Here is a 23,612-nt window from a genome sequence, read left to right as displayed (position 1 = left end):
CGGCAGCATGAGGAGACCATAAAGTACCTGAATGACACAGGGTGGAGGTGGTGGCAGCATGAGAAGACCATATAGTGGCTGAACAACCCAGCCTAGAGGTGGCAACAGCCTGACGAGACCATAGGGCCTCACATTTGAAAAGATTAAAGATATTTTTTAACATTTAAATTAAAGATTTCAAATAGATGAAGCTAAAAAGTTTTATTTAATGTGCCAGCAGCATGAGGAGACCACATGGCGGTACAGTGACACAGATTGGAGGTGGCGGAAGCATGAGGAGACTATATAGTGGCTAAGTGACACAGCCTGGAGTTGGTGGCAGAAAGAGGAGACCATATAGTGGCTGAATGACACAGCCTGGAGGTGACGGAAGCATGAGTAGACCATATAGTGGCTAAATGGCAGAGCCTGGAGTTGATGGCAGCAAGAGGAGACCATATAGTGTCTGAATGGCACAGCTTGGAGTTGCCGGCAGCAAGAGGAGACCATATAGTGGCTGAATGGCACAGCCTAGAGTTGGCGGCAGCATAAATAGACCATATAATGGTTGAATGACACAGCCTGGAGGTGGCATAAGCATGAGGAGACCATATAGTGGCTGAATGAGACAGCCTGGAGGAGGCAGCAACATGAGGAGAACATATGGCGGCAGAATGAGACAGCCTGGAGGTGACAGCAGCATGAGGATAACATATGGTGGCAGTATGAGACAGCCCGGTGCTGGCATCAGCATGAGGAGAACATATGTTGGCAGAATGAGACAGCCTTAAGCTGGCATAAGCATGAGGAGAACATATGGTGGCAGAATGAGACAGCATAGAGGAGGCATCAGCAGCATCAGGAGTCCTGAAAGTGACCCGGTGACATAGTGGGGCGGTGGGTGGCAATACCAATACCCGGGGACGAAGGTGGGTGGAAAAAGGAGAACTTGGCATCAGATGTGTTGCATCAGGCAGGTGGCAGGATCAGAATAGTAGCTGAGGCAGGTAGGCAGAAGAAAACCGTCTCTTTTGTAAAAGTGTTAGTGCACAAGTAAGTATTGAGGATATGCATTACGTAAAACTTAACTTTTAATAACTCTTATACCCCATTTTTTTTTTAAATCAAACAAAAGGAAAGGTGTGCAAAAAACACCATGTTCCACCTACACCACCAAGTATTGATGTGATGCAAAGACCTCTAAAAGGTGGAAGGGAACAACGTATGGTCCATTGTAACCGGTGGGGGTAAAAAAAAATCTTAATCCCTTCAGAGCTGCTGAATAGTGTTGAGCGGCATAGGCCATATTCGAATTCGCGAATATTCGCGAATATATGGACGAATATTCGTCATATATTCGCGAATATTCGCATATTCGTTATATTCTCGTTTTATTTTCGCATATGCGAAACTTCGCGTATGCGAAAATTAACATATGTGAAAATTAGCATATTTAAAATTAGCATACGCGAAAATTCGCATATGCGAAAATCCGTATATGCTAATTTTCGCATATGCGAATTGTCGCACGCCAGTCTCACACAGTAGTATTAGAGCCTTCTTTACACCACACAAGCTGGAAGCAGAGAGGGATGATCACTGTGATGTGTACTGTGAAGGAAAAAAAAAAAAAAAAAAACGAATATTCGTAATTACGAATATATAGCGCTATATTCGCGAAATTCGCGAATATGCGATATTCGCGAATAATATTCGAATTGCGAATATTCGCGAGCAACACTACTGCTGAAGTTGAGTTGTTCTTTTCTGTCTAAGTGCTCTCTGATGACACCTGTCTCAGGAACTGTCCAGAGTAGAAGCAAATCCCCATAGAAAACCTGTGCAGTTCCTGAGACAAACAAAGATGTCAGCAGAGAACACCGTTGCCAGACAGAAAAGAACAACTCAACTTCAGCAGCTGATAATTATTGGAAGGATTAAGATATTTTTTTATAGAAGTTATTTACAAATCTGGTTAACTTTCTGGAGCCAGTTGATATTTAAAAAAAAAAAAAAAAAGTTTTTTCCTGGACTACTCCTTTAAGTTTTAGCTAATGCATACCCTCAATACTTACTTGTGGTCTGATGCGGAGAAATGTCTGTAACTAGGGAGCAGCACCTTAAATATGTTTAGCACTATCCATATTTGTGTTGGTGTGGCACCATGGTCAATCTACTCTCATGCATCTGATCCATGCCTGATTCATCTTCACAAAGGTCGGTCACATTTTTCGTGGACAGACGGGTTTTCCTTGGGATTACTATGGCCCCTGCCACAATAAACACCCCCTCTGATGGCACACTACTGGCCGGGCAGGACAGCTTTTCCAGGGCAACCTCTGCTAGTTGCGGCCACAAGTCATGTTTGGCTGCCCAGAAGTCCAGCGGATCTTCAAGGTGTGTTGGCAGGGTCATGTCAAGGTATGCCACCAGCTGCTGGTTCAGGTCCTTCTCCAGGTCTACCTGCTGCAATTGTTTCACTATGCGGGTGAAGAAAGCTACTCATCAGCGACTGTAGACTCAGGCTGCTGCTGATTGAGCTGGTACTTCTCCTGCCACCCCACCCCTCCCCTCTCCAGCAGCCATGGCAGTGGAAGGTGAGCACAGAGGCTCCCCCCGTGTCAGACCTGCAGAGGATAGACAATGGTGCAGAGAAGTATCAGTCAACTGACTATGTAGGTTGTCTCTGTAGTAGGTCAGTTTTTCCTCCCTCTCAGTTGGTGTAAAAAAGGCCCCCATTTTGTGCCGGTAGTGAGGGTCCAATTAGGGGGAGAGTAAGAAGTCATCCAGCTGCAGAATGGTGACAATTCAACAGTCACTACGTAAGCAATTGGGCATGCATTGTGTCATTTGTGCAAGTGGCTCGGAGGAACTCCCTTCCTCCATCTCCACTGCATACTGCCACAGTGTGTCTGGGTCCTCTGTCTCGCCTTCCTCATATCCCTCTAGCTCTTCTGGCTGCTCCTGTTCCTCCTCTCTTATCAAATAACTAGAGAAATCGCCCATTTCACGAAACCTAAACTGTGCTCCACTGTGCCCCTCCCCCTCCTCCTCCTCCTCCAGTTCAGCCCCCCACAGGGCTCATGTGGCCGTGACATGTAGGCAGCACATCTCCAGTGCCCTGACCAGACATTGTTTCCAACACGTGTTGTAGGAAATGAAGCAGTGGAATGACACCATTCATCCCGTAATCCTCGCGACTGACTAATTCTGTGGCTTTCTCAAAGGACCTGAGCAAACGGCAGGTGTCACGTATGAGCTACCACTGGTTGACATTGAAGTTACACAGGGGAGTCCCCCTATCCCCCTGGATCATCAATAAATCAGTGACAGCTTTTCTCTGTTCGTATAGTTAGTCCAACAGATGGATGGTGGAATTCCAATGTGTGGAAAAGTCGCAAATAAGACTATCTTGGGGGATGCCGTTCTGATGCTGCAGCTCAAGGAGGGTGTGCTTTGCGGTGTACGAGTAACTGAAGTGCATGCAAAGTTTCCTTCTCATTGTTAGGATGTCTTCCAGTCGGGGGGAACCCTTCAGGAACCGCTTGACAACCAGATTGAACACGTGTGCCATGCAGGGCGCATGGTTTAGGCTTCCTTGTCGCAGTGCAGACAAGATGTTTTTCCCATTGTCGGTCACCATGGTTCCTATTTCCAGTTTTAGTGGATTAAGCCACAATTCGATTTCTTTTTTTTTTTTATATTATTTCGTTTTGCAGCTTACAAAAGTAAAGAACAATTCCTCCAATACTAATTTCATCATTATACATAAAGTAAAACCCTTCCCCTCCCCAGTCCTACATACATTACTCATTATGAGGAAAGGGAGTCAGAAGGAGAGGGAACAGCCAAATAACCTTCAGTTCCCCCTTCCCGTGTAAATCCTGCTTCTATAATTGGTGGTCTAGTTGTTACCTTTTATTAACTTATCTTTCTATAACTCCCTTACAAACTCCATCACTCCTATTCAACCTGTCCCCCTATCTGCCCCCTCACATTTTTATATACAAAAATACCTCTCTATCTCTCCTGCCCCTCACAATATAACCTTCTGTCCTCTTCCTGTTATTGTACCAGTCAACAGAACTAGCACTCCTTGGGGAGATCCAGTTTTTAACAATCAACAAACGAGCAAGGAATAGCACTCTAAAACATCTTTGTTTTTCCTTTTGTCTGGCTTTTCTGCCCGAGTCATCACCCAGAACAGCCAACAGGGGGGAAAACTCCATACATACACCAGTTATCTCCTTAATTCTACAATATATTTTTCGCCAATACTAAACAATCTCAGGGCAGCTCCATAGCAGATGTAATTGGCGCGCCTTCTCCATCTCACATCTGCTACAGTTACCTCCTATTCTTATACCTATCCTTTCCAGAAAACGAGGTGTATAGTAAAGTCTATATACAATATTAAATTGTGTTAATTAATAATTCAAATTTGGAGATACCAGGTTTATATTTTTTCATACAATGTCCTATTTTATTATTATACTATGACCAATCTCCTCCTGCCATTGCTGAAAGCTCTTAGGGAATAATTTATTTTTAGTCAAGCTTACCAAGGCTCTGTACAAATACGAAATGTATTTTTCCCTGATCTTACCACCCGTTATTTTCCTTATTATTTCAGGGTAAAATGAATGTACATAACCTCCTTTTTCAATAAACTCAAGAAATGCCTTTTTTAAACCAATATATTTCAACCATCCACCCTCCTTTACACTAAATTCTTCTTTCAACTCTGTCCAATTTTTATGGAGTAAGCCATTATTCAATTTCTTGATAAATGACCTTAAGCAGTTCCTCCCCTGTGTGACTCAAGGCAAGGCAAACCATGTGAAGAACAGTGTGATGCCGCCGTGCCCTGCATACATGGTATGCTGGAGGGGCACTGAGACTTGTCTGTGCAGTGGAGGCTGAGGACACAGTGGAGGATGAGGAGGCTGAGTCGCACACTGTCACAGGACCATCAGCCTAAGAGCGTGGAGGCAGAAGTGGCGGGACCTGTCCAAGTTGCTGTTGTGGCTGTGCAGGAACCACATTCACCTAGTGGGCCGTAAAGGACATGTATTGTCCCTGACTGTAGTTACAGCTCCACACGTCGGCGCTGCCATGCACTTTGGTACACGCTGACAGGCTCAAGGCCTGGCCCACCTTCTGTTCCCCAAAATTGTTCAGGGATGGTACTGCCATTTTTGGAAAGAAATTACAGCTTGGGACTCTCCACCTCAGCTCAGCACAAGCCATCAGTTCTCTGAAAGGTTCAGAGTCCACCACTTGAAAAGGGAGGGGTCACAGCACCAGCAACTTGGACAGGAGCACATTCAGCTTCTGCACCGTTGGATGAGTGGGCGCATACTGTTGTCTCTTGGACATGGCTTCACCAATGGATTGCTGACAGAATGACTGACTCAAAGTAGGAGTAGCAGGAGCATCTGGAGCGACAGAAGATGGGTATGGCATACAGCTCCCTTTGGCTGAGGTGGTGGAGCCTTGGCTGGCTGAAACAGGGAGCAGCATGCCACGGGGTGATGCAGCAGGCTGGATCACCACATCGGAGGCACGGTTATCCCAGGCTGCTTTATGGTGACGCTGCATATGTTGACGCAGGGCCAAGGTGCCAACATTGGGACCTTGGCCACACTTCACCTTCTGCTGACATATCTTTCATGTGGCCATGTTAACCTCCTCCGGATGCTTGATGAAAAACTGTTACACCGCCGAGTAGCTGATTTTCCCCCCCAACAGTCCGCACTGATTGACTGCTACTGCCACCAACTCTAGAAACCCCTGTTCCACTACCTCCTGGGAAGGTAGGCTGCTGCGAATCAGGCGGTCTACCCCGGGTATATTTGGCTCCAGACTTTCCACTACTGCCACCATGCTGACTGCTAACCTTGCTACCACTTTGCTGGCTCAGCTGCTGCCTCAAGGTCAACATGCAATCCTCTTATCCTGATGATGATGAAGCCCCTTCTGCACCCGACTCCCAAGTGCGATCGGCTTCATCATCATCGAGTTGTGTCTGATGTCCTCCTCAGGTTCCTCAACAGTGTCTGCGGTAGGAGCCTGAACGCTCGCAACACCACCTCCCACGCCACTCTCCATATCACTACTTGCCTGCCTAGTGGAGGGTCTCCTCCACTTCTTGGCTATGCAGTTGCTGCTGACTTTCTTCTAGTTTACTAAATAGTGGAGATGGACCCACAGCAAAAGATACTTCTTTGGGGGAGGGAACAGCATCCACATCGGGCCATGTCAGCAGAGGGTTGTGTCTGAGGAACACACCGACTGTTGACTGGGGGTGTCAAATGTCAATTGTGATGAAGTGGATGACCGGGTTTTAACCAATCGATGATGGCAGATAGGTTGCTGTCCGAGACATCGCTGCTAGCTGATACCGGGAGCTCAGGCCTCTCTCTGCCACTCCCCCTAGACTGCTGCGACCTCTGCCTGGGCCTGATGAATTTAGGCCTCTGAACATCCTGGTACTGACAAACTTAGTGCGTAAATGAGGGAAGGACAATACGCTCCACTATGCTGAAAACAGTATTTGTCTACAACACAAGCAGGTGTGTACTTTTGGCTGGCCTTTCACAGTAACTTGGCCCTTAAGACTTTAACAGGAACAAAATGGTACACCACATAGATGTACGCATGTGGTATGCACTTATGAGGAGAGTACAATGCGCTCCAGTACGCTTAAAACAGTATTTGTCTACAACACCAGCAGGTGTGTACTTTTGCCTGCCCTTTCACAGTAATTAGGCCCTTAAGACTTTAACAGGAACAAAATGGTACACCACCTATGTATGCACAGGTTACACTTAATAGATGACAATAAGCTACACTACTCAACCAGTTTTAGGCAATAATAGGAGGTGATTAAGTTATTTAGTGCTCTGCTCACCCTAACTGGATGGCTACTATTAGCTTTTCAGTTGTTGTACACCCCAGTGCTGCAGCACACAGTCACTGTGTACTACACCCAAAATTGCGCTCTCTCTCTCTCAATCTCACTCCCTTCCCTATCCGTGCTTTTAGGCTGGATTTGGGCTTGAGGTGAATCACTGCTGTAAAAATGCTTTTCTGTGCAACACACACTGCTCTCTGCTCCTCTCTATCTGCAATAGAACACTGATGCTAGTGGTCGCAAGATAGCTGCCGATTATATAGGGCTGTGACATCACAGGGGTGGCTGGCTGCTGATATGCTGCATGCGATTCAGGGTCATCCTGCCTACCCTTGTTCCAGCCTTGCCAGCATTCCATACCCTATTTCCTGACATATTGAGCCGCCATCTTAGATGCCCTGGAGCCTGGACCACACTATATGCAGTTTAAGCAATTTGTGCAATCGAATCGCGGCGATATTCGCATTCGTTGCAAAGCACATTTTTACTGAAATTCGTAACGAATTTGGATTCATCAGATTCAATTCCCTCATCCCTAAATACCATCATACTGTTATTGTCTAAATTCTGTATGCTAATCAATATTAATGCAGCCAGTGGGCACAAGAGTGATTGACTCTCAAACAAATTGGCCCATAGCCTGATAGTATGGATGACCCTCCAGGAATCTTCCTGGCCCACCCAATTGCAAGACCAGCCTGTATGTAGAAAACATGTGGTCAAGCCACTATAATGTTATGAGGTAGGAGTACTCTTTCCCCAGATGGCTGGAACCTGTCTGGTCTAGTTTACATGTGCCTAGCCCTGCCAAGTAAATTTTCCCTTGTTCCAAGTTTCTAATCAAGTTGAGCCAGGTCTTTGTCGGCCACAGTGAACCATGATGGTATGTATAGTTTAGAAGGTGTACAATATTATGTAAGGACTGTCTCCAGTTCACATTTAAATGGTATCTGTTCTTGCATTTCGTTTCCTGCTCAGACAGGAAGCAATGTCTTAGCCAGAAGAGCTGTACAAGTGCTCTTCTTCAATGACTGGACTCTTTGTGGGCTTTGTACGCTCTGCAATAGGAAATAATAACCATGAGTAAAAGTCTTCTACAAATTGTCCTCCAGGGTCAAGGGCTCACCTAATTGTGCTGACCCACATTTACAGAAGTTGCGCGGGTCCACAGGAAGATATACAGGGTTCAGCTACCATGGCAAATGAAACTCAGTTAGAGGGACTACTAATCCTAACTACCCTGAACTACTACACATATCCTTATCAGGGGCACCACATAAGATGCTTGTGGGAAAAAAAAAATCCTACAGTAAACAGTGGCCATGCTTACAGCAGAGCGGGACCGATTTCTTTACTCAAAGCATACAGAAAAATAATGGAAGACCCAAAAAGGAAAAAAAATAGTGGGAAAGCATTACTGCATGATATATTTACATGAGTTTTCCAAAGTTGGTAAGGTTTTTGGATATTGAAGTACCATAAAACTTCAAGTGTTCTCGTTAGAGATGAGCGAATCGAAGTTGACGAACCTGAATTTGTTACGAATTTCATGAAAAATTCGATTTGCAACGAATACGAATATTGCCGCGATTCTATCACACGAATCGCTTCATTAAACTCCATTTTACAGCGTTCCAGCCTATTGGAGACCTAAGATGGAGGATCCACATGTGAGTACATGGGGCAGGGGATTATGGGAGGGCGGGAAACAGTGGCTGGAATGAAGGTAGGCGGGCTGACCCTGAATCACATGTGAGATGCAGCCTATCAGTGTTCACTGACCCCTGTGATGTCACAGCCCCTATATAATCGGCGGCCATCTTGCCTCTCTTCATTTCATCTATGCACACAGATGGAGAGGACGGGACTGCGTGTGTGTGAATAGCTCATACCACAGCGTTACACTGCAACTGTTAGTCACATCAGCATTAGGGAAAGGCAGGAGTGCAGAGTGCTGTGCTGTTACTCTGAGAAGGATCATTGATAGCTAAACCTCCTATTCACGTTATTGAGCATTGCAGCAGAGAGGGGCAGATAGCTGTCAGCTGCCTCATACAGATCTCCAAGCTGCCTGAACTTTCCGAAGCATCTTATCTCCTCATTTTTCAGCCCAATTGAGTTTATTTTTATTTGCTCCACAAATCTTCTGCTGCTCAGAATTGTGTGACAGAGTGCAATTTAGGGTTTAATCCCTGGATTTTTTTTTGTGGTGCTGCACTGTTGGGTCCTGCTGCTGTTCAGAAATAAGTCATATTAGTGTGGACTTTAGTGCCTGTTTACCATTTTTCACCTGTTATTCTGTCTCTGTGCTAAATTCAGTGTTATACCACACGTTATACACCTGCCGGTGTATGAAAGAATTAAAAAAACATTTTCCAGCGTACAAATACGCTTAACAGTGCCCTTATCATTGCAAAGGGCCTACATACAAGCAGATAGCGTACCATATACTACCTTTTTTTTTGTCTCTGTGCTAAATTTAGTGTTATACCACACGTTATACACCTGCTGGTGTATTAAATAATTTTTTTTCCTGCGTACAAATACGCTTAACAGTGGCCTTATCATTGCAAAGGGCCTAAATACAAGCAAATAGCGTACCATATACTACCTTTTTTTCTGTCTCTGTGCTAAATTAAGTGTCATACCACACGTTATACACCTGCCGGTGAATTAAAGAAAAAATGGTTTTCCTGTGTACAAATATGCTTTTTCAATGGCCTTATCATTGCAAAGGGCCTACATACAATTAAATAGCGTACCATATACTACCTTTTTTTCTGTCTCTGTGCTAAATTAAGTGTTATACCACACGTTATACACCTGCCGGTGAATTAAAGAAAAAAAAGTTTTCCTGAGTACAAATACGCTTAACCCCTTAAGGACGCAGGACGTAAATGTACGTCCTGGTGAGGTGGTACTTAACGCACCAGGACGTACATTTACGTCCTAAGCATAACCGCGGGCATCGGAGCGATGCCCGTGTCATGCGCGGCTGATCCCGGCTGCTGATCGCAGCCAGGGACCCGCCGGCAATGGCCGACGCCCGCGATCTCGCGGGCGTCCGCCTTTAACCCCTCAGGTGCCGGGATCAATACAGATCCCGGCATCTGCGGCAGTTCGCCATTTAAATGAACGATCGGATCGCCCGCAGCGCTGCTGCGGGGATCCGATCATTCATAACGCCGCACGGAGGTCCCCTCACCTTACTCCGTGCGGCTCCCGGCGTCTCCTGCTCTGGTCTGTGATCGAGCAGACCAGAGCAGGAGATGACCGATAATACTGATCTGTTCTATGTCCTATACATAGAACAGATCAGTATTAGCAATCATGGTATTGCTATGAATAGTCCCCTATGGGGACTATTCAAGTGTAAAAAAAAATGTAAAAAAATGTAAAAGTAAAAGTAAAAAAAAAAAGTGAAAAATCCCCTCCCCCAATAAAAAAGTAAAACGTCCGTTTTTTCCTATTTTACCCCCAAAAAGCGTAAAAAACTTTTTTTATAGACATATTTGGTATCGCCGCGTGCATAAATGTCCGAACTATTAAAATAAAATGTTAATGATCCCGTACGGTGAACGGCGTGAACGAAAAAAAAAAAAAAGTCCAAAATTCCTACTTTTTTAATACATTTTATTAAAAAAAAAATATAAAAAATGTATTAAAAGTTTTTTATATGCAAATGTGGTATCAAAAAAAAGTAAAGATCATGGCGCAAAAAATGAGCCCCCATACCGCCACTTATACGGAAAGATAAAAAAGTTAGAGGTCATCAAAATAAAGGGATTATAAACGTACTAATTTGGTTAAAAAGTTTGTGATTTTTTTTAAGCGCAACAATAATATAAAAGTATATAATAATGGGTATCATTTTAATCGTATTGACCCTCAGAATAAAGAACACATGTCATTTTTACCATTAATTGTACGGCGTGAAAACAAAACCTTCCAAAATTAGCAAAATTGCGTTTTTCGTTTTAATTTCCCCACAAAAATAGTGTTTTTTGGTTGCGCCATACATTTTATGATATAATGAGTGATGTCATTACAAAGGACAACTGGTAGCGCAAAAAACAAGCCCTCATACTAGTCTGTGGATGAAAATATAAAAGAGTTATGATTTTTAGAAGGCGAGGAGGAAAAAATGAAAACGTAAAAATAAAATTGTCTGAGTCCTTAAGGCCAAAATGGGCTGAGTCCTTAAGGGGTTAACAGTGGCCTTGTCATTGCAAAGGGCCTAAATACAAGCAAATAATGTACCATATACTCCCTTTTTTTCTGTCTCTGTGCTAAATTCAGTGTTATACCACACATTATATACCTGCTGGTGTATTAAAGAAAAAAAAAGTTTTTCCTGCGTACAAATACGCTTTTTCAGTGGCCTTATCATTGCAAAGGGCCTACATACAAGCAAATAGCGTATCATATACTCCCTTTTTTTCTTTCTCTGTGCTAAATTAAGTGTTATACCACACGTTATACACCTCCCGGTGAATTAAAGAAAAAAAAAAGGTTTTCCTGCGTACAAATACGCTTAACAGTGGCCTTATCATTACAAAGGGCCTACATACATGCAAATAGCGTACCATACACTACCTTTTTTTCTGTCTCTGCTAAATTCAGTGTTATACCACATGTTATACACCTGCAGGTGTATTAAAGAAAAAAATACGCTGAACAGTGGCCTTATCATTGCAAAGGGCCTAAATACAAGCAAATAGCCTACCATATACCATCTTTTTTTCTGTCTCTGTGCAAAATTAAGTGTTATACCACATGTTATACACCTGCCAGTGTTTTAAAGAAAAAAAAGTTTTTCCTGCGTATAAATACGCTTTTTCAGTGGCCTTATCATTGCAAAGGGCCTACATACAAGCAAATAGCGTACCATATACTACCTTTTTTTCTGCCTCTGTGCTAAATTCAGTGTTATACCACACGTTATACACCTGCCGGTGTATTAAAGAAGCATTTTTTTTCCTGTGTACAAATACGCTTAAAAGTGGCCTTATCATTGCAAAGGGCCTAAATACAAGCAAATAGCGTACCATATACTACCTTTTTTTCTGTCTCTGTGCTAAATTAAGTGTTATACCACACGTTATACACCTGCCGGTGTATTAAGGAAAAAATGGTTTTCCTGCGTACAAATACGCTTTTTCAATGCCCTTATCATTGCAAAGGGCCTACATACAAGCAAATAGCGTACCATATACTACCTTTTTTTCTGTCTCTGTGCTAAATTAAGTGTTATACCACACGTTATACATCTGCCAGTGTATTAAAGGAAAAAAAAGGTTTTCCTGCGTAGAAATATGCTTAACAGTGGCCTTATCATTGCAAAGGGCCTACATACAAGCAAATAGCGTACCATATACCACTGTTACGCCGAGCGCTCCGGGTCCCTGCTCCTCCTCGGAGCGCTCGCGGCGTTCCTCTCTCTGCAGCGCCTCGCTGACCGGGAGCGCTGCACTGACTCTGCCGGCGGGGATGAGATTCGCATAGCGGGACTCGCCCGCTCGCGAATCGCATCCCAAGTCACTCACCTGTCCCGGTCCCCGGCTGTCACGTCCTAGCGTGCGCGGCTCCTCTCCTTAGGGCGTGCGCGCCAGCTCTCTAAGATTTAAAGGGCCAGTGCACCAATGATTGGTGCCTGGCCCAATCAGTCTAATTAGCTTCCACCTGCTCCCTGTGTATATTACCTCACTTCCCCTTCACTTCCTTGCCGGATCTTGTTGCCTTTGTGCCAGAGAAAGCGTTACTGTGTTTGCCTTACCAGTGTATCTGACCTCTTGCTGTTGCTATTGACTTTGAACCTTGCCGTCTGCCCCGACCTTCTGCTACATCTGACCTTGCCTCTGCCTAGTCCTTCTGTCCCACGCCTTCTCAGCAGTCAGCGAGGTTGAGCCGTTGCCGGTGGATACGACCTGGTTGCAAGACCATCCCGCTTTGCGGTGGGCTCTGGTGAATACCAGTAGCAACCCTAGAACCGGTCCACCGACAGGGTCCACGCCAATCCCTCGCTGACACAGAGGATCCACATCCAGCTAGCCGAATCTTAACAGTAGATCCGGCCATGGATCCCGCTGAGGTCCCACTGCCAGTTGTCGCTGACCTTACCACGGTGGTCGCCCAGTAGTCCCAACAGATTGAGCAACTTGGACAACAGTTTGGCCAACAAGGACAGCAGCTGTCGCAGTTGTCCGCCATGCTACAGCAACTTCTGCCACAGCTACAGCAGCAACCATCTCCTCCGCCAGCTCCTGCATCTCCTCCGCAGCGAGTGCCCGCTCCTGGCTTCCGCTTGTCCCTGCCGGACAAATTTGATGGGGACTCTAGACTTTGCTGAGGTTTCCTGTCACAATGTTCCCTACATTTGGAGATGTTGTCGGACCAATTTCCTACAGAACGGTCGAAGGTGGCTTTCATGGTCAGTCTCCTCTCTGGGAAGGCCCTGTCATGGGCCACACCGCTCTGGGACTGCAATGATCCTGTCACGGCCTCCGTACAGTCCTTTTTCGCTGAGATTCGTAGTGTCTTCGAGGAACCAGCCCGAGTTTCTTCTGCCGAGACTGCCCTGCTGAACCTGGTCCAGGGTAATTCTTCAGTAGGTGAGTACGCCATCCAATTTCGTACTCTCGCCTCCGAATTGTCTTGGAATAACGAGGCCCTCTGTGCGACCTTTAAAAGAAGGCCTATCCAGTAACATCAAAGATGTGCTGGCCGCACGAGAAATTCCTGCCAACCTGCATGAACTTATCCATTTGGCCACCCGCATTGACATGCGTTTTTCTGAAAGACGCCAGGAGCTCCGCCAGGAAAAAGACCTTGATCTCTGGTTACCTCTCTCACAGTATCCTTTGCAATCTACCCCTGTGCCTCCTGCCGAGGAGGCTATGCAAGTGGATCGGTCTCGCCTGACCCATGAAGAGAGGACTCGCCGCAGAGATAAAAATTTATGTCTGTACTGCGCTAGTACCGAGCATTTCTTGGTAGATTGCCCTATTCGTCCTCCACGCCTGGGAAACACATGCACGCACCCAGCTCACGTGGGAGTGGCGTCTCTTGATCTGAAGTCTGCTTCTCCACGTCTCACTGTGAACGTACGGATTTCTCCTTATGCCAACTCCTCCTTCTCAGCTATGGCCTTCTTGGACTCTGGTTCTGCGGGAAATTTCATTTTGGCCTCTTTTGTTAATAAGTTCAACATCCCTGTGACCCGTCTCGCCAAGCCGCTCTACATTTCCTCGGTCAACGGAGTGAAATTGGACTGCACTGTGCGTTACCGCACAGAACCCCTGCTCATGAGCATTGGACTGCATCACGAAAAAATTTAACTTTTTGTTTTGCCCAATTGCACCTCTGAAGTCCTCCTCGGTCTGCCATGGCTCCAACGCCACTCTCCTACCCTTGACTGGACCACCGGGGAGATCAAGTGCTGGGGTGCTTCTTGCCACAAAAAATGCCTCACGTCTGCTCCCTGTCCCGTCAGGCAAGCCTCAGTGCCTCCTCCTACACCTGGTCTCCCCAAGGCCTATCAGGACTATGCTTTGCCTCCTCGTAGCCTCCGTCCTGGTAACACTCTGCCCCGTACCAAGCTTCACCCTCTGCCCCCCCTCCCCATTCCCACTCCTTCTGTACTGCCTGCCGTTGATCTGTATACCCAGGACTTCTCTGTCCTCCAGAAGGAGACTCTACAATCGCTCCCAAAGTCCTAGTCCCTGGTGGAGCGACAACCGGACAAAAAGAAGGGGAGACCTAAGGGGGGGGGGTACTGTTACGCCGAGCGCTCCGGGTCCCTGCTCCTCCCCGGAGCGCTCGCGTCGTTCCTCTCTCTGCAGCGCCCCGGTCAGACCCGCTGACTGGGAGCGCTGCACTGACTCTGCCGGCGGGGATGCGATTCGCATAGCGGGATACGCCCGCTAGCGAATCGCATCCCAAGTCACTCACCTGTCCCGGTCCCCGGCTGTCACGTCCTGGCGTGCGCGGCTCCGCTCCTTAGGGCTTCATCATCATCAGGAGAAGAGATTTGCTCTTTGTCTATGAGGCAGCAAGGCGGTAGCATGGTTGGCAATTAGCGTGGTGGTGGCAGTAGTGGAAATTCAGTAGCCAAACGTGCCAGGGGGAGACCACCTGCTTCGCAGCAAGCTACCATTAAGGGAGGTAGTGGAACAGGGGTTCCTGGAGACGGCGCCAATAGCAGTGAAATAGTGCGGACTGCGGGTGGGAAAATCAGCTACTCTGCAGTGTGGTTGTTCTTCATAAAGAATCCAGAGGACCTTAGCGTAGTCACATGCAAAATCAGTCGGCAGAAAGTGAAGCGTGGCCAGGGTCCCAATCTCGGCACCACGGCCCTGCGTCAACACATGATTCGCCCCCATAAAGCGGCCTGGGATAACCATGGCTCCGATGTAGTGGTCCAGCCTGCCGCATCACCCAGTGGCCATCCACTCCCTCCGTAACCCAGCCAAGGCTCCACCACCTCAACAGAAGGGAGCATTGTGTCAAACCCTCCTTCTTGCGATCCTACTTCTTCCGCTCGTAGTCAGCCATTCTGCCAACAATCGCTCGGCGAAGTCATGTCCAAGAGACAACAGTATGCGCCCACTCATCCAACGGCGCAGAAGTTGAATGTGCTCCTGTCCAAGTTGCTGGTGTTGCAGCCCCTCCCTTTCCACCTGGTGGACTCTGCAGCTTTCAGGGAATTGATGGCTTGTGCCGAGCCGAGGTCGAGAGTCCCAAGCCGTCATTTCTTTGCAAAGAAGGCAGTACCAGCCCTGCATAAATTTGTACAAGAGAAGGTGGGCCAGTCCTTGAGCCTGTCGGTGTGTTCAAAAGTGCACGGCAGCGCCGACGTGTGGAGCTGTAACTACGGGCAGGGACAATACATGTCTTTTACGGCCCACTGGGTAAATGTTGTTCCTGCACAGCCACAACAGCAACTTGGACAGGTCACACCGCTTCTTCCTCCACGCTCTTGCTCCCAGGCAGTTGGTCCTTTTACAGTGTGCGCCTCCTCCTCCTCCCCCGTGTCCTCGGCCTCCCCTGCACATCCAAATCTCGGTGGCCCTTCATCGTACCACGTGTGTAGGGCACAGCGGTGTCAAGCCATTCTTCACATGGTTTGCCTTGGCGAATGGAGCCACACAGGGGAGGAACTGCTGAAGTTCATTAGGGAAGAAATCCGAGTATGGCTTACTCCACGAAATCTGGAAATGGGAACCATGGTGACCGACAATGGGAAGAACATTGTGGCCGCGCTGCGACATGGAAGTGTGAACCATTCTCCCAGCATAGCACACGTGTTGAATCTGGTTGTCAAGAAGTTCATCAAGTTTTAACCCCATTTGCAAGACGTCCTGACAATGGCAAGTACAAGTACATGCACTTCAGCCACTCGTACACCGCCAAGCACACTTTGCTTGAGCTGAAGCGTCAGAACGGTATCCCACAACATAGTCTCATTTGTGACGTTGCCACACGTTGGAATTCCACCCTGCATATGTTGGACAGATTATACGAACAAAGAAAAGCCATCAAGGATTTTTTGATGATACAAGCAGATAGGAGTACTCCCCTGTGTAACTTCAATGTGAACGAGTGGCAGCTTATACATGACACCTGCCGTTTGCTGAGGCCCTTTGAGGAAGCCACATTTTTTGTTAGTCGCTCGAATTACGCCAAGAACGACGTAATTCCACTCCTACATTTACTCCAAAAAATGATTGAAAACATGGCTGGTCACGGCAATGGAGATGTTGCGCCTACATCAGAAGGCTACATGAGTCCTGTGGGGGATGAACTGGAGGAGGAGAGGATGAGGGGCAGAGCGGAGCACAGTTTACGGTGGATGAGATGGCCGGTGTTTCTGGTCATTGGAGAGGAGGAGCAGGAGCAGCCAGAGGAGCTGGAGGGTTATTACGAGGGAGGCGAGACAGAGGACCCAGACACACCGTGGCAGTATACAGTGGAGATGGAGGCAGCTAGTCCCAGCGAGTCACAAATGGCACGATGCATGCTGAGTTGCTTGCGTAGTGACCCCTGAATCGTCAAAATTCGTCAGCGCGATGACTTCTGGATCTCCACCTTATTAGACCCTCGCTACCGGCCCAGAATGGGGGCCTTTTTTACACCCACTGAGAGGGAGGACAAACTGACCTACTTCAGGGAGCTTCTACGTAGTCGGTTGGCCGATGCCTATCGGCCACATGGTCCATCCACTCGCAGGTCTGACTTGGGGGCCCTCTGTGCTCACCTTCCACTGCCACGGCTGCTGGGGAGGGGAGGGGTGGCAGGAGCAGTACCGGCTCAATCAGCAGCAGCCTGAGTCTACAGTCGCTGATGAGTAGCTTCCTTCAGCCGCATAGTGAAGCTACTCATCAGCAGCAGGTGGACATGGAGCAGGACCTGAACCAGCAGGTGGTGGCTTACCTCGACATGACCCTGCCAACAACCTTTGAAGATCCGCTGGACTTCTGGGCAGCCAAACTCGATTTATGGCCGCAACTAGCGAAGTTTGCCCTGGAAAAGCTGTCCTGCCCGGCCAGTAGTATGCCATCAGAGCGGGTGTTTAGTGCGGCCGGGGCCATAGTCACCCCAAGGCAAACTCGACGTTTGTCATGATGTATCAGGGATGGATCAGCCAGGATTTCCAGCCACCAATGACAGATGGGTCTGAGTAGATTGACCATGCTCCTACAACAAAATTTTCTCTATTGTGGTTGGTTATGAAACCCTCTGGGGCAAACCTGGGCATTGTACGGCCTGCTTGCCACATACGGCCTTTGATTGGCTCTGACCGGCACGCGCTGATTGGGGGACAACTATGCAGCCTAATCTGGGGGACAACTATGCTCCTAATCTGGGAGACATCTATGCTGCCTAATCTGGGGGACAACTATGCTCCTTATCTGGGGGACAACTATGCTCCTAATCTGGGGGACATCTATTCTGCCTACTCTGGGGGACAAGTATGCTCCTAATCTGGGGGACATCTATGCTGCCTACTCTGGGGGACAAGTATGCTCCTAATCTGGGGGACATCTATGCTGCCTACTCTGGGGGACAACTATGCTCCTTATCTGGGGGACATCTATGCAGCCTAATCTGGGGGACAACTATGCTCCTAATCTGGGGAACATCTATGCTGCCTAATCTGGGGGACAATTATGCTCCTTATCTGGGGGACATCTATGCTGCCTAATCTGGGGGACAACGCCAGTTAATCAACGCCAGTTTATGACCCTCACTTACTGGTAATTCCTCGTTTTAAGGTTAAATAATTGCAACCCCAGATCCCTATCATGAACTGGTTTCAGCATGCAACATGCACCTGTCCTTGAAAGATAGAGATAGATGATGTTTTCCTCAATGTGTGCCATGTAGATGTTCGTGTATGTTGGCGCCACATTGATCCCATATCCATATTGGCTTCCTTCGATGTTGTCAGTCTTTACACCACCATACCCCATGATGGAGGTGTACAGGCTGCGTCCTCCATTATTGCAGAGGATTTTTCACCTGAGAGGAAGACACTCCTTACTGAACTTTTGTACATTGTATTGACAAAAAAACATTTCATGTTTAACGACATCCATTACATACAACGCACAGGTAAAGCCATGGGGACCACTGTGGCATCAACATATGCGAACATCTACATGGCACACATTGAGGAAAACATCATCTATGCATGCCACCACTTCAGCCACGTGCTGAGGTTGTGGCTTTACATAGATGATGTTTTCTTGATATGGACTGGGACAGAGACTCAACTACATGTCTTTCATGAATTTTTTTATTCTATGGTGTACAGCATTAATTTTACCCTGACCTTCTCTTCTACTACAGTCAACTTTCTGGACACTCAAGTTACCATCTCAGGACATCACTTGGACACTGACATCTTTATAAAACCGACGGACCGCAACTCGACACTAAGGTTTGACAGCAATCACCCAAGGAATATGGTACGCTCGCTACCGACCAGCCAAATGATCAGGGCAAAAAATATCATTAATACACAGCAACATGTCTATCGGGTATTAGATACCATGACAAAAAACTTCATACGCAGAGGGTATCCTAGAAGACTAGTGGACGACTGTAGGAGAAAAGTAGTGGGCATGGACAGACAGGAGCTGCTCAGAGGCCGTGAGACCAACCTCGGCCAACGTGTAGCCTTTGTCTCTACGTACTCAGAGAAAATTACAAACATCATGAGGAGACATTGGCACATACTCAGAGAAGGACATGAGGGCATCCCCGAGTTCAAGTGCCCCCCCTTGATGTCCTACAGAAGGGGTGGCAACCTTAGAGACAAAGTGGTTAAGACGGATGTAGCTTTGGATAAACCTCACCAAACTTATATATCCAGTATTAGCAAGGGCTCTTTTCCCTGCCGCTCCTGCGTAAATTGTTCCTACATGCAGAAGGGCAGAGAATTTATACACCCAGTGACTAACAAGAGATACACTATCAAAAGTTATCTAACATGTACGTCGGACCACGTAATTTATGTGCTGTGGTGCCCCTGCCAACTACTTTATGTAGGGGAGACCACCTGGGATGGTAAAACCAGGATAAACCAGCACAGGTACACTATTCGGAAGGGCCGCACCGATTTACCAGTACCTATACATTTCATAGAGGCGGCACACAAGGAGAGTGAGTTAAAATTCATGTTACTTGATCAGGTAACTAAACTAAAGCGAGGTGGCAACCGTACAGCATTATTAAAAAAGAAGGAACTATGGGGGATCTTTGAGCTGTGTGGATTTCAAAATAACACATGATATTTGTAATGCATGAGATCCATTGCATCAATCTGTATAGGTGGGATGAGAAAAAATATGTATTAGTAATTTTCTATATGTTTTTTCAGTTATGTGTAACCTTAATTTTAATATTATTGTGTGTGTTTGCTTTACAGGACGGTGGACACGGGTTGCTCAGTCTATAACAAGAAAGGAGCCGATAATAATGGCGAGAATATGAGGTCAGTACTACTTATCTATTTATATGAGGGCTATGAGGTCACTTCCCCGGATTACTGTACTGTGCATCCTTGTTACCCGGGGCAACTGCCATATGGTGGGGACCGTGGTGGACATGGAGAGGTTAACTGGCAGACTGCGGTTCCGCAATAGCCGAAGTTGACCGGATTGCTAGAAGTGCAGTGGGGATTGCTGTACACCTATTGCCCTACACCAAGATGGCTGCGATACAGCGAGAAGCTTCAGAGCGCCTGCGCAGGCAGAAGCTTGGCCGCAGCCTAGTAACAGTGAACTCGTGACCGACTATGACGCCACTTCCGGCTTCCGGCCTGCACACCGAGGAGAACGGTGTTGCGGAACTGAATACACGTGGACTTTGTTTACCTTGCTGTCTCCCATACCAACCTGTAGATCACCCGTATCTCCGCCCAGGTAATTAGTAAATGCCATTCACACATGGACACTAATTAACAAATTGGAACTGTAATATGCACTTTACTGTATGTACATACAATTGCACTTTGAATTATTATAGTGGGATGCCATATGAACGTCTGTTTCTATATTGAGCACATTAGTACATACAGAATGCTATATGTTTATTTTAAAAATGCACTGTGATGTCACTAATTGATGGGCCCTGTGTGGCCATATATTCTCACATGGATGCACATTTTGTTGCTTGACAATGGCTAGGTGAGCTAGCCAAAACGTTGCCACCATGTTGCTGTGAATAAAGGACCATTTTACGTGCACCATACGGGAGTGCTGTTGCCTATTCGTGTACTAGAATTTTATGCAACTGTCAGATTTTATGCAACTGTCTGCACCCCATCATCTACCCACGGCTATATAGGAGTTCTGGTCTCTTGGGTTTTGTTACATATGTAGCTATGTTTTTCTACAAGATGTTCCAACCATACAGTATGTAAATCCAAGTCATCGGCCGTAATCCCCTAACTCATCCTAATCAGCTGTCTCCATAATGTTTGGAATACTAGATGTTTTTTATCGGAATTAGGTTTGCAGAATCCACAGTGTGCTTATGCATTGCACTGGAGTTGGCTGAATATTTATCAAATTCTTTATCCTACCAGTATTGCAGCGAGACTAGAACAGCAGGAAAGTTCAATATTCCCCTCACTCAGGCAGTCTTTCAGAATGTAAATGCCAGAATCCAATAGACAACGACTGTCTAAGTTCGACTTTCTTGAAATGTATTTTAAGCAAATAATGAAAGATTGATGGCACCAAAACCAGCATAATTCTTGACAAACAAACAAACAAACCTAAAAATTCTCATTCATAGTACAATATCCAGTTCTTATTTCTTGTAAACAATCACAGTAAAACTGGCATTATACTATGCATATACCGTATATGTTAAGTTTTTGGTACCACTGGGCTACAGTTAAGACTTTAATACGATGGGGTGATTGTCAGGTTAAAGTGTGTTCCTAGGAACCCTTGTTCACAATAATTGGCCCTAAAAGGGATAGCGATGAGATATTCATTGGCTGATTGGATCGGTTGTGCATTCCTTTTGATTACCACTATGAGCCGCACATCCTCATGTGTAAAAACATGAGGTTCGGCCAAAAGTGATGAATTTTTATAGGTGAGAAAGCATCACCATTATTCAAGGAGAAATATCCTAACATATCATGCAGAAAAACGTATCCCCTATCCAAAAGATAGATGTGATAAGTTATAGCTTGTGTGGGGTCCAGCCGCTGGGACCCTTCGCAATCCTCTGCAGAGTACCCCAGCTCTCCTGGGAAGGGGGTGTGTTGACCCTCGCACAAAGCGGTGGTCATATGACTAAGCGCACAAGTGTGTGAAACATGTCAGAGATTTAATGTTTTGTACCTGTAGGGCTATGAAAAATAGCCCTAAACTTCAGAGTGAAAAACACACATTAAAATATGCCCTGGTAATAAAGGATGGTTCCCATGGCAAGACTTTTTAAAGTCCTTTAATGACCTTGGGGTATATCTGAGATAATAAGAAGATGCTAGTATCTCCGGAGTCATATATCGAAGGAAGTGCTTTGGTGCATCATAAATGACAAGGTGAGTGGTTTTAGGTATTTAATTCAGAATCCATTAAATGTTCTGTCTATCTATGTCTGCTCTCTGCTAGACATACTGGGTAGAATCGATTTTACAATATTATGCACTTAAGACATGTTCTTAATGCGCCATTAAATTACCATCTGTAACTGGCTTTATTCTTGAACACACTAAAAGTGAAGGAGACTTCTGGGATGGATAAAATATGGCCTTCTTTTCGTCTGGGATTAGCAGAAAAGAGATTTACTAGTAGTTCAAAATTTTGCAGATGACCTTCCCTTGAAAAAAATGTCTAAAAAAAAGACTTTTTCTTGATGTATTCTATGACACTAGTGTAAAAAATCATACCAGACAGATTGATTAAATACTTTCTATAGCTTCTTTTGCTTTTACATTACTGCAGTGTCTACATTCAGTGTGGAAAATATTTTACTCTGGTCTAACATAGTGTATAAGGATCCTGAATAAGTGATTCCCTCTGGCTGTGTAAGAGAGTAACCTATGTAGAAATGTTGTACTACCTAACTGATGTGACCTTATGCAAAAAAAAGGGAGCAGAATCTAAATACCCTCTAGCTTGAGGAAGCTGGACTAAGCTGCTAGAGAGTACCAAGTCGATACCCAAAGAGTTTTCCCAGTGTGGGTAATAGCTGGCCTAGTGGACCAGAAGGCACTGGTATAATGCACATAGGAATTAAGTAGAGATCTTCTTGGTCTAAAGATGGGTTGTGCGAAAGTAGTGAGGGCATGCCATGCATAAGGTACTGGCAGACAGCTCAAGGTAAACTGTCTGGGTCACACAAATGGAAATCTTGTATCTTTCATTTGCAAAATCTTATTATATTATGTAGATAATAACATTATATGTATATTTGTAACATGCATTGGATAAAAAAATGTGCATTCTTTTGGGTAAAAAAAAATGCTGTCTTGTCATGCAGCTATTGCCTGTGTGCAGAGAGAAAATACAGCAGGAAGTGTGGGTGAGACACGCAGAGCTCTGTGCACTGAGGAAAAGCAGGGCTTTGTACACTGAGGACAAGCAGGGCTCTGTAGACTGAGGACATGCAGGGCTCTGTGCACTGAGGACAAGCAGGGCTCTGTACACTGAGGACAAGCATGGCTCTGTAGACTGAGGACATGCAGGGCTCTGTGCACTGAGGACAAGCAGGGCTCTGTACACTGAGGACAAGCATGGCTCTGAACACTGAGGACAAGCAGGGCTCTGTGCACTGAGGACAAGCGGGGCTCTGTATACTGAGGACAAGAAGGACTCTGTGCAGTGAGGAAAAGCAGGGCTCTGTGCAGCGAGGAAAAGGAGGGCTCTGTGCACTGAGGACAAGCATGGCTCTGTGCACTGAGGACAAGCAAGGCTCTGTGGAGTGAGGACAAGCAGGGCTCTTTACACTGAGGACATGCAGGGGTCTGTGCACTGAGGACAATCAGGGCTCTGTGCAGTGAGAACAAGCAGGTCTCTGTACACTGAGGACAAGTGGGGCTCTGTACACTGAGGACAAGCAGGGCTCTGTGCAGTGAGGACAAGCTGGGCTCTGTGCACTGAGGACAAGCAAGGCTCTGTGCAGTGAGGAGAAGCAGGGCTCTGTGCACTGAGGACAAGCAGGGCTCTGTGCACTGAGGACAATCAGGGCT

General features: G+C 46.3%; 1 protein-coding gene across 1 annotated transcript in view; it reads left to right on the top strand.

Annotated features, from left to right (window-relative positions):
* LOC130367484 (uncharacterized) overlaps window positions 1-20,634 on the top strand; it is a 72,478-nt gene extending 51,844 nt beyond the window's left edge. Inside the window, exons 6-7 of the mRNA XM_056569907.1 lie at window positions 18,746-18,864; window positions 19,827-20,634. Coding sequence (XP_056425882.1) covers window positions 18,746-18,864; window positions 19,827-19,856 — 149 coding nt within the window. The 3' untranslated portion in view covers window positions 19,857-20,634. The remainder of the gene's footprint in view (window positions 1-18,745; window positions 18,865-19,826) is intronic.
* Window positions 20,635-23,612: the final 2,978 nt, after the last annotated feature.

Source organism: Hyla sarda, chromosome 4 (genome assembly GCF_029499605.1).
Source record: "Hyla sarda isolate aHylSar1 chromosome 4, aHylSar1.hap1, whole genome shotgun sequence".
NCBI classification, from domain to species: domain Eukaryota; kingdom Metazoa; phylum Chordata; class Amphibia; order Anura; family Hylidae; genus Hyla; species Hyla sarda.
Note: the sequence above shows the minus strand (reverse complement) of the source record. Positions and strands in the feature narration are given on the sequence as shown.